Source organism: Hakea prostrata, chromosome 10 (assembly GCF_041222555.1).
Source record: "Hakea prostrata isolate BN-2017 chromosome 10, UWA_Hpros_2, whole genome shotgun sequence".
Classification (NCBI taxonomy): Eukaryota; Viridiplantae; Streptophyta; class Magnoliopsida; order Proteales; family Proteaceae; genus Hakea; species Hakea prostrata.
This window is the reverse complement of record NC_142609.1, coordinates 19987117-19998721: the sequence shown is the minus strand read 5'-3', so window position 1 is coordinate 19998721 and position 11605 is coordinate 19987117. Positions and strand designations below refer to the sequence as shown.

Here is an 11605-nt window from a genome sequence, read left to right as displayed (position 1 = left end):
TATGATAACTCGTCATCAAGGTTTTGAAGAAATCGAGTATTACCTGGGGAAAAGGCGTAATAGCTGGACAAGGAATACTGTGTGATTTTGATGAAAAGGATAAAACCTGCTGATCAGAGTCTCATTTAGATTCAACCTGATCAGCAGGCTTGGGGGCTTATGTTGTAACTAATATATCCATTACCGGTTTATACCGGTCAAACCAACCTCAGCCGGGTTCAATTGAGAGATAAAGATAAGATGATCAAAGACAACCAAAAAGGAGCGATGATCTGATGGTCATGATTGAAAGAGTATTATAAGCGGGAAAGCCAGTATAAAAGCGAGGGAAGATCCGTAAGAAGGTAAGTCTCTAGAATCAACCAAAACTCTAAGCTCACTCTGATTGAACTCCATTACTAGCATTTTAGAAGCTCCAGAGAGCTCTGTAAACACCATCAACACCATACTGACTAGATCGTCGGAGACGAGACGCCGATCAAGACGATCGGCTCTGTTTCTTACTGTGATTCTGTTTCTTTCAGGAGTGAGAGGTTGATCGATCGAAGAGAAAACCAGATCGAATCAGATCTGAGGAGTTCGGTGCGGAAAACTACGGTTCAAGGCGATCGGCAGAAATAGCACCAACAACTTGTACGATACAATACTAGATACAAGACAATAGTCTCTTAAAATCACTTGATTGAAATGATTTTTTATACAAATACTTTATTACATTGTCTATAAGTGCATGGATGCATGACCCTATTGATGCTAATGTGCAAACAAGGGCTACACTTGAAGAAACATGTCCCCTTTAATAAATGTGTTGTGTTGATTAAATTAATCAAGAGTATCTGCTCTTAAATTTGGAGTGGTTTCTTGGGACTATAGGCAAATCCTTGCCACAAATCTAAATAGTTATAAAACTACTTCATAACATGTAGTCGAGGAGTGCATAAGCTGACCTAGATAAAAAAAAAAAGAAGAAGAAAAGGAAAAAGCCTTTAAAAAAAACTAAAAATTACACAAAACTTAAAATACATAAGAAGTGTTTTTATATTTTTAATTTGACACTAACATTGTAGCCATCCACCATTGGTAACATCTATCATAGTCATCACTTATCATGTTGATGTAATATATTTGTTAAAGGATTTATACTTCTAATTTCATCATTTGATCTTCTAATCAGTTTTTTCTTTTTTAGTATCATTTTAGCCTTCTGGCAAGTAAATTAGCAGATAATGGAATTCGTATCTTGAAAGGCAATGTTTATCGTTTCTTGGATTAAAAAGCTTTTAAGGGAAAATATTAGATATCTATTAGATCTTTCACATATTTGTAGTCTTAAAGTTCTATACATCTATACTTGACGTGTAGAGTTTCTAAATTCAATTTAGAGTTGCGTAGCTAAGTCAAAGATTTTTGTTACAAAGATTTTAAAATGCAGAACTTTCGTAATGATGATTATTACATGAGATATACAGAAGGTTTGGAAAACCGTTGCCACCAAAAATAAAATATTATATGAGATAGCAGAGAATAGATTTTATATGAATAGAAGTGATTGACTTAATCATAGTGTGTTAGTGAAGAAGCTATGAACTTCCTCCATTTCGAGAGTTCTTTAGAGCTCTTTATGGGTTTATCCTTGGTAGGGGTAGGGGTAGGGGTAGGGGTAGGGGTAGGGGTAGGGGTGTAAGTTTAGCCCTAGTAGCCTTGATCTTCCTTGAATTCGAATAAAATATGAATTCATTATCCAAATTGTTTTTTCTCTTTGAATCTTAAGGTCAAGGGAGGGCGGCCTTAGAATTAGTATTTTTCTATTCTGACCTTATCCATGATTTTTTGCCCTAATTTTAAAGAGATGAAATCAACTTTGCAAAGAGATTGAGGGAGGAAACATTTCTGAAATATTACTTTGTTTTAGGGTTAATGCTATCTACATTTATATTTTCTTATAGCTAGGTTCAAATAATTATTTTTGGCATAAATATAGCTGAAAGGCTATGTAAATAAATCCAACCATTAAATCTATTGAATTAAATCTAAACCGTTTATGATGGACGATCCAAATTTAATTCAACTAAATTTAATCATAAGATTTTTAGGACCATTCAGCCAAGCAATTTGTACAGTCGTTCAGCCACCATCTTCCCTTATTTGTTATATTGGATTAATTAGGAGTTAGGCTAGGCTAGGGCTACGTTTAGGAAGAAAAACAATCTAGGACAAGGATAGTGATACCAAGAGGCCCAATTTGTTCCGAATCCGGATCAGCGACCCGGTCCGATGGCTTACCACCACAAAAAACAGGGGGGCTCCGGGGTGGTGATGGGAGTGTTTATATATATATATATATATATATATATATATATATTTCAGAGGTGGGGCCCACCGCCCCAATGTTTTTGTGGTGAAAAAACCGTCGGAGAGCAATCTGTGCTCCCCCATGGGGGTGATGATCCGGATTCATTTGTTCCAACCTAATTTAATGAAAGACAGTCAAGTCGGCATTGGACTAGACTTGGCCTATCAGGGTTTAGGATCAAGGGATAAGAATCTTAACTATCCACTGCACGTGTTACTTTTATTTATACATCTATCAATTTTTACATATAAAATCCTGATGAAGTTACAATCAAACTCTACATGTTTGGTGCGAGCATAAATTAAGAACCACATTGGTTGTTAGGTAAATATTGTTATCTATTATAAAAAAAAAAAAAAAAAAAAAAAAATATATATATATATATATATATATATATATATATATATATATATATATAATTTTTTTTTTTTTTTGATAACAATGACGAAACCAAACTTGAATTTGGACGAGCAACTTTTCTTTATTGGATATTCTTTTTAATTCCTTAAAGTCGTCAGCTGTTAAAATGAGAAATCTTGTAAAGAATTTGGAAAGATAAGACTTATCAAAAGTACTTTTGTTTGAGTCTCCATGAAACTTAAAAGCTATTAAAAATTGAAAATGCAAGGATGAACACGCGACACTGACATGGAATTCTGCTTTCTAAATTCTAAGAAACTATTGCAAGGGTTTACGTGGAGGTAAGCCAACAGTCATGTTTTCAATTTATTTGAAAGTGATTCCAATGCTGTTATCATTACCATTAATTTATTTGCCAGTATTCACTCTTCACCACTATAGCCTTAGCTAGTCACTATAATAAGTAACATCACCTACCCCTGGAGAAAGATGGGAATTGTTGTACGTCACATAGTGAATAGGATTTTCATTTGTATTACTTATGTGCAGAAGAGACTGAGACAACTTTACACCACATAAGAGGTGGTGGGTCCCATTCTACCCAAAAAAAAAAATGAGGGTTCCATTTAGGGGTGTCAACGGTGCGGTTTAGAGCGGTTTCGGGCCAGGCCTAATGGTTTCGAGCTGAAAACACCCCAACCCAAACCTGCCCATTTAAAAGATAACGATTTCGGTGCGGTTTGGGTTCGGGTTGACTAACGGTTTGGCCTAATATTTTGGATTTGGTTTGGCTAACGATTTGGACTAAATTAAAATTCAATATTGAATTTTTTTTCTCAACTCCAAATCCTAGTTTCTCACACACAAAACTACAAAAGATAGAGGATGAAGACTCCAAGTAGATCCAATGATAAGTGATGGCATTAGAAACCTTGATGCCTGATTTCACAAATGTGAAAATGTGAAAGACTGAAAATCTGAAATTGAAACAGCGTTAACGATTAAGATTAAGATTTAAGAGTTGAGAATTATCAATTAAGACTTTTAAATTTTAAAATAATAAAACTAAATGAAATTTGAAAATTAAAAAGTTAACGATTAAGATTAAGACTTAAGAGTTAAGAGTTATCAATTAAGACTTTTAAATTTTAAAATAATAAAACTAAATGAAATTTGAAAATTAAAAAGTTAAAACTTAAAACGTTAAACGTGTTAACACTCAACTCTCAACTACTCAAACTCAAGTTTCAACATCTCAAACACCGAAATTCATGGATCATTAATTACATTTAAACAATACAAAAAAAATTTTAATTACATTTAATATTTTAATTTTATTTATGTAAAAGACAGGGGGGGGGGGGGGGGGGGGGCCCCCCGGGGCGCCCCCGCCCCCCCCCCGGGGGGGGGGGGGGGGGGGGGGGGGGGGGGGGGGGGGGGGGCCCCAAAAAAAAAAAAAAAAAAAAAAAGGGGGACCTAATTAGTTTAAACCTCCAATACTATACATTTAGGGAGATCTAACTTGTTAGCATTCATAAGTAGATTTCTCCTAAATGTTTGATGGAGAGAAATTAGGATAGAGTTATTCTCTACCTCGAAGATACAAGATCCCAATGCATACTCATTGCCAGAAATTGCATCAGACGCATTTAATGTGTAGGACTATCAAGCAGAATTTCGGTCGAGATTTCGATCTGGCGGCCGAAAGTGATTTGCTTGACAATCGTGTGCATTAAATGCGCAGGACTGAAGCAAGGTCCCATATTGGCCACTTTGTTATGACTCACCAATGAAGTCCACGTGGAAAACTTCTTGCAATTTCTTCATAACTAATCTTTAATTGCTATGGTTTTGTTTGGTGCGATTGTGGTTTCCCTCTCGCTCTTTTGCTATACTTTCTTTTATCCCTTTTGTTTGGTTTCTACCAAATACCCTTTTTCTTAACCTACTTTTGGAAGTGATTTGCTTGACAGTTGTATGCATTAAATGCGCAGGACTGAAGCAAGGTCTCATATTGGCCACTTTGTTATGACTCACCAGTGAAGTCCACGTGGAAAACCTCTTGCAATTTCTTCATAACTAATCTTTAATTGCTATGGTTTTGTTTGGTGCGATTGTGGTTTCCCTCTCGCTCTTTTGCTATACTTTCTTTTATCCCTTTTGTTTGGTTTCTACCAAATACCCTTTTTCTTAACCTACTTTTGGAAGTGATTTGCTTGACAGTTGTATGCATTAAATGCGCAAGACTGAAGCAAGGTCCCATATTGGCCACTTTGTTATGACTCACCAGTGAAGTCCACGTGGAAAACCTCTTGCAATTTCTTCATAACTAATCTTTAATTGTTATGGTTTTGTTTGGTGCGATTGTGGTTTCCCTCTCGCTCTTTTACTATACTTTCTTTTATCCCTTTTGCTTGGTCTCTAACAGATACCCTTTTTCTTAACCTACTTTTGCAAATAATTTCTTCTTTTTTTTCTTTCCCTTTACAGATTAGATTCATAAAAGGTATTGGCAAAAAAGAAGCTTTACTTTCAAGAACTTCTGTGACTTCTATACTAGCAAACAATTGGAGCCTTACTTGGTGGATGGCAAGGACAGAGTGATGCTGGAAAGCTGTGAAGGTGGACCTATTTGTTGTTAGTTGCAAAGACAAAGGAAGCGAAGTGAGAACAAAGCAGCATTTGCCTCCAACTTGGTCGGCCATGTAGAAATCTACTGGAAGTTCCATCTGAATCTTAGTGAAGAATAACAGCCATAGACACTTTTAATGGTTAAGAAAGGGAAAACTCCTTTGTTGTGCATAAGTCTCTGTTGTGTATAGTAGTGCACATATATACCAAGAAAACAAAGTAAATACAAGACTACTAAGAATTTTTAAATTTTTAAATTAAACTTTTAGCTCAACCAATCATTTGGTACAAAAATGCACTGTTATGCACATCAAAAAATTTTTTTTTTTTCATTAAAAAGGCTTCTGAAATGAGGATAGACAAGGCTTCTGGGAGTGATTAAAAAAACTCAAGTTGAGCTGCAAATTGCAGGGACCAGTATACATTCTTCGGAACCGGCTTACCTTGTTAATCTGAATAACACTCCTTCATGCCATCCTTGGAGTTTCGTTTTGGGAAATTTTCAGCGCCTTCCTGTGACTTATCCCCTAAAATTAATCACCCTCCGAGTAATCCCCTAAAACTAATATCACTCCCTGAGTTGTCCAATTTATCAATAAGACCCCATGTAAGGCTAAAATACATCAAAGACACCCTTGCCATTGGAAAATTACAATTAAGTGCTTGTATGAGCAAGTTAAATATTTAGAAGGATAAGAATCACCTTCAACGGAAAACACACGCTCAATTGGTTTTCTCACCTCTCTCTACCGTCTACAACTTCTTCCTCTCCCAATCATAATTCCTCGTTAAGTTTGAGAGATATGCATCGTGGATAGTGTTTTTAAACTTAGGATGCAGGGTAATATTGGAAATAGAAGTAAAAATCGACTGAGACTAGCAGTGTTAGCAAAAAGAGGTCTGTTCAATAGATTGAATAACTTAGCAAGTGGCATTAATATTAGGGGGTGGTGCTGAAAATTTCCCTTTCTTTAGTGCAGATATCCAATTAAATTATACAATAGAACCATTTCAAATTGATAATGTGCAGATGCCGTCAGTGAGTACATAACAGGATCTTTTGCGCTGATAATAAACTGGGAAGATGGGGCATATATCTACTAGAAACAGGATTCTGTTATCAAAGAAATGGCTTAAACAAATGAGTTTGTGTGTTGCTTTACCTTGGGTTCTCTGATGCTAACAATAACATGTATATACTCTTATCATTGAAAACTATAACTTTACAGGTGCTTGTAACATTGTCATTGGTACAATCGGGTGCTGTTCTGCCTCCACATTTTTGCACTTACAGAAACAGAATACTGATTTCAAAAACAGAATCCATCAGCTGTCTAAAACTTCCAACTTTACTTCTTCTGAAGCTGAAAGATCCTCAGAATCAGGAGGAGCCATTCCCGAACGGCAGCTGTAGACACTCTCATCATTGTCACCATTTTCGGATGCTGAGCTTTCACACATTTCATTGGATACACACCCGACTTCCATACACTCAACTGGGATAGCAGCAGAATGGTGTACAATTTCAGAGTCGTTAAACCCATGTGTAGGCGTTAGTTCTTCCTTCTTCACCACATTAAGTACAATCCCGTTATGTACACTTTCGGGCTGCAGCAAATCTCCTTCACTCAGCATGATGCTAGAAGTGGCTGGAAGTCTGGGGGTACTAACATCTTGTTGTTCAATTTCTGGGCTGTCTGAGGTTCTTTCTGGTGTTGTTCCCCTTGAACTGTGATAGTATGGATCCCTGCCTGCTGTCTGAATCACAACAGCGTTGTGATTGATCACCCACCCTTTGACCTCATCTTCCCTTACCCAGGGCTTGCTAAATTCAGCATCTACATCCAAATTCTGGACAAAATCAATGAACTTATTTGCTGATGTCGTCCTCATCAAGGGCCCACCAGATCTTGTCCAAGAATTGAGGTCTGAACTCTCTGATTCACTATCGCTTCCATCATGCATGTTACGCCGGAAGTTCCGGCCAGAATTGATTCCTGAATTCCAACCAACACCATCTGAAAGGATGTCTTCCTCAAGGGAGCCTGTTGAGTTCTCCCGTGCAATGCAATTCCATGAAGGAATCCTTTTGGAAGCATTAAACTTTACAGTACTGGCTAATCCATTTGAAGCAGCAGCCCTCTCAGCACTCCTTTGGAGCCTACGCATGTGGTTAAGAAGTGCAACACATTCATCCAGTGCAAGTTCGATACCACAGTTGGCCTTTATTGCGGAAAGCTTTTCCCAAATGCACCTCCTGCCCTGGTTTGCAGCCTTTTGAAGCTCCAAATAAGATGGGTTCTGAATAATTTTTGAATACTGAAACGGAATACAAATATAAGATCAAAAGAGCTTATTAACCACTGCCAAGATTAGCTAATCCAAATACTGCAGTTCCTAGAAATAAGACTACATATTGCATCACTTTGACTTCTTATCTACCTGAGCAAGGGTTGCAGGCATCACAACCGTGACATGACCCTCCCAATCTTGAGCAAACAGCTTGGCAATACCCCCTAGAGGAAAACCAAGTTCCAGCACCTGATTGCATCTATGCTTCACCTCCATCTCTGCAAGTTGAGCAAGCTGCATGGAAAAACAAAGAATTAATGGCCATTTGAAACAAAAAAAAAGATGCGGATACAAATTTCCCGATATCGAGGATCAACCTAGTTTGGTTGATCCCACTCAAGATAAAAGGAAATAGGATAGAGAACCATGCACCTCCTACTTTACATGTGAAGCAAAGCTGACACACCCAAGACAGAACATGGTATGCTTGATGAAAATGCCATTCACAGTAAATGGTACAATGTGATTAAGATTGTTCAGGCAACATGATTTTGAGAGTGACCAAGAAAAAATCATTGGTCAATGTGTGTTTTCACATGGAGACTGAAAATATTTGTATCAATTTGGGACATTCTATAGAATTATCAGAGGAGTTTCTGGCAATATTTTATCAGATATAGAGAGAGGAAGAAGTAAAACATGGTAGAAGCACAAGTTACTAATCTTCTTGACATTCACGTATCGTGATTGAATAATATGGGTCAGATATATGTTCACCAAGAAACATAAGTGTTAGTCTATGTGCATACCTTAGCAGCAAAGTTGCCTCCATAAGCTCTCACGAGCTCCTTTAGTCTCAATAATGGTGAAATGTGAGGATTTGCCTGACTGACAATAAAATGATTAACATTGAATAGTTCCTTCAGCTGCATCATAGGTAAGTCACTTTCCAAGCTACCATCCCTCCACCTGCGTGTGTGTGCACCTGAACCTTCTTCAGGGCCAAAGTGAAATGGAGGGTGATATGGAACAATATTGCCACTTCTATTCTTTGCCATCAACTCTTGAGCTTCAAACAAGCCCGGGAAAGCACAAGAAGCAGTCACAGCACTCCATATAACAACATGAGGTGATGTCAAGTAATTCAAGCATCTAGGGGGCTCATGCTTCCTAGGAGAGCAAACTGTAATACCCAGAATTCTACCAGTCATGTCATAAGCCTCTTGGAAGGTCAGGTTACTTGTCAGGTGTCTCAATAGCATCTGCAACTGACTAATATCATGAACAGCCCCTTGTATCATGAGTCTCCTTACAACTGTGAAAATTCCACCCATCTGATCGAAGAACCGTAATGAATGCCAAGAAGTTTCAAAGAAACTTTGAAGTTCAGGCCAGGACCTTGTGGCAACAATGGCACATATGATGGAACCCACACTGGAGCCTGCGATTACCCGAGGCAAAAGCTTGTGCTCGACCAGTGTCTTAACCACACCCACATGAAATGAACCCAGAGATGCACCACCACTCAAGAGCAATGCCGTCCTCCCAAAGGCATGTCTTGTTTCATGCATGAATGCTAGCTTCTCTTCTAAGAGCAGCTCCTCAGAATCTGAATTACAGACCATTCTCAACTGAGTTGAAACTTCATCAATATATTCCTTAATGAGCTTTGGCACGTGAAGCCTACCCTTGTGAAGTTCGGGGTTGCACATATTACCCAGATTTCTAACCAAATCTGCACGCATACAGAAGATTATATCTCTGAGAGAACCTTCTTGGCGACGTTGACGAAGTTCTTGGACTTTATTCCTCACAAGCTCCTCGTCGTAAAAATCTGATTCATTCATTTTTGGGGTCTCCCTATCAAGCATCTTAGCTGCATGAGCCCATTCCTCATATGTCAAGGCAGCTCTCATCATATTCCTCCAAAATTTCCTCCGATAAGCCAATTCAGCTCTCATTTTAACATCTGTATATCTATTCAACAGAAAGGCTATAATTGTCACCATTGCCAATATCCCCTGTGGATTTTGGGGATGAAACCAGGAGATCACCGGCATCACGTAGTCCTTCAATGAATGCAATAGTTTCCACAGAACATGGAAAATTTGCTGCCTAAAATTTGACATGGATTTACAAAGCAAAATTCGGAAAGCTATTGTTCTACCAATGATTGTGGAAGGACCAATTGAGAACCGATCAACTCTTGCTTCATTACTGATGTCCATCTTTTCAGGAATAAATGTGGGCAACACAATAGAGGATTCAACTCTCAACCTAACTCTCACAACCCTATAAAAAGATCTGGAGAGAAGACCAACCGAGCGGGCTTCCTCCTCAGAACTTGATTTACGGTCTCTGTTAAAGACCTAACACAAACAATTTTCAAATTTGCGTGACAAAAGAGGATTTTCGGTTAAAATAAATCCCTACCAGGATATCGAGAAAATTAAACTGCCCTTCTTTGAAGTTTCAACCTGGATCACAAAATAGAATTCTGTAAGTTGAGGGAAACCAGTGTTTTGGGGGAAAAGTTGATAAATTCAAATTTGGGGATATGAATCAGGAAGAACAATATAACGCAGTATATTCATTCAATAATGCAGGAAATCGAAATATTTCATATCCCATCATTAGTTTCGAGAATTTCTTACCAAAAAACAAACTCAAGGAAGCAAAATCCCAGAATCAATCCGAGAAGGGTTCTCAACTGATAACGCTAGAAACAAGAAACGAGAAACGAAATGATACAGATGAAAAAGGGGAAACTGAGGATTCACCCAAATAAATAGATGAATAATGGGTTCACGCAAAACTATAAATTCAAAACCCAGATAAGCTGAGAATGCTAAAAAGCAAACCCAACTGGAAATCATCCAGAATAACAGACAGATAGGGAGGGAGACGCGATAAAGAGGTCGATTTTCAAACTTGGAAATGCTTGTAATGTCCGTACTGGCGTAAACTATTTCTTTCCTTATATTGAAATACTAATAAAGATACTATATTTAAGTAATCGCAATGAAATTTTTTTTTTATATTTTTTTTATTTTAAGATAATTTTCATTTGGAGCGGGTGAGGTTTGATCCAAATTACTTTTAGTTCAGTTTAAGTTTTCTTTTGCATAGAGCTCCTTGTGGTTTCAAGAAATCATTAGATAAAGACAAGCTTAACAAATATCGTTAGTTTAATAATTTTTGTGATGAAAATACCTTCTTTTTTTTTAATAAGTTTATTTCTTTTATTCAAAAAAAAAAAATTTTTAAAATAGCAAATAACTCTCCCTCAAAAACAAAGATAAATATGTAGGTTAAAGTTTCGAAGCCCTACCCTCTGCAATATCTCAAAACGAAGGCAAAATGAACTTTCTCCCTATTTTCTTTTCGTAATCTTTGGGCTTGTTGTTGGAGAATATTAAGACAAAATAATGCTTTATGTCTGTGATTTTCACAATTGTTGATGATTAATTTCAAGTTTCGTTGTCGTCGGAGTTGGACTATTTTGTTTATTAGGGCATCTTTGATAGTGTTATTGCTAGGATTTCTGATTTGCTTTCCTGGTTTTGTAAATCCAGCAAAAGCAATTGAAGGGATGAAGGTCCATCCAGCTCCGAAGAAACGGTACATCTCGTTCGGGTACGACATCAATTCACACATTGAAGCTAACGGGATGGTGGGAATGGGAAGCCAGAAGAAGCTTCGTCAATTACCTCACATATTCAGCAAGTTCTTGGAGTTGCTGTTCCGTCTGACACCAACGTCTTTATCGAGAAGAATCTGGTTCCACTTCATCGTCATGACTGAAGGTATGGGTGATGATGTGAGTCATGTGAGTATGTGACGCTGTTGGTGCTAAAATTGCCGGAGGTTTTGAACCGTAATCTTCGCACCAATCCATTCAGATCTGGATCGATCTGGCTTGCTCAATTGTCAATCAACCTCTTGCTCCTGAAATATAGAACACTAGTG

The 11605-nt window shown here is 37.6% G+C and overlaps 1 protein-coding gene across 1 annotated transcript; it reads right to left on the bottom strand.

Annotated features, from left to right (window-relative positions):
* Positions 1–6262: 6262 nt before the first annotated feature.
* Positions 6263–10596, bottom strand: LOC149002260 (triacylglycerol lipase SDP1-like). The gene is made up of 4 exons (XM_089138265.1): positions 10291–10596; positions 8446–10113; positions 7787–7930; positions 6263–7663 (listed from the first exon to the last, which is right to left on the bottom strand). The coding sequence occupies exons 2-4, from the start codon at positions 9862–9864 to the stop codon at positions 6671–6673; spliced, it is 2556 nt and encodes an 851-aa protein (XP_088994391.1). The 5' UTR covers positions 9865–10113; positions 10291–10596; the 3' UTR covers positions 6263–6670.
* Positions 10597–11605: the final 1009 nt, after the last annotated feature.

Bases quoted from the DNA above. Each gene is read 5' to 3' on its own strand.
- LOC149002260 (XM_089138265.1), bottom strand. From the start codon at position 9,864: ATGGACATCAGTAATGAAGCAAGAGTTGATCGGTTCTCAATTGGTCCT. The intron at 7,931-8,445 runs GTATGCACATAG...TTTTCCATGCAG, and splicing joins GAGGCAACTTTGCTGCTAAG to CTTGCTCAACTTGCAGAGAT. The intron at 7,664-7,786 runs GTAGATAAGAAG...ATTCCGTTTCAG, and splicing joins TGCCTGCAACCCTTGCTCAG to TATTCAAAAATTATTCAGAA.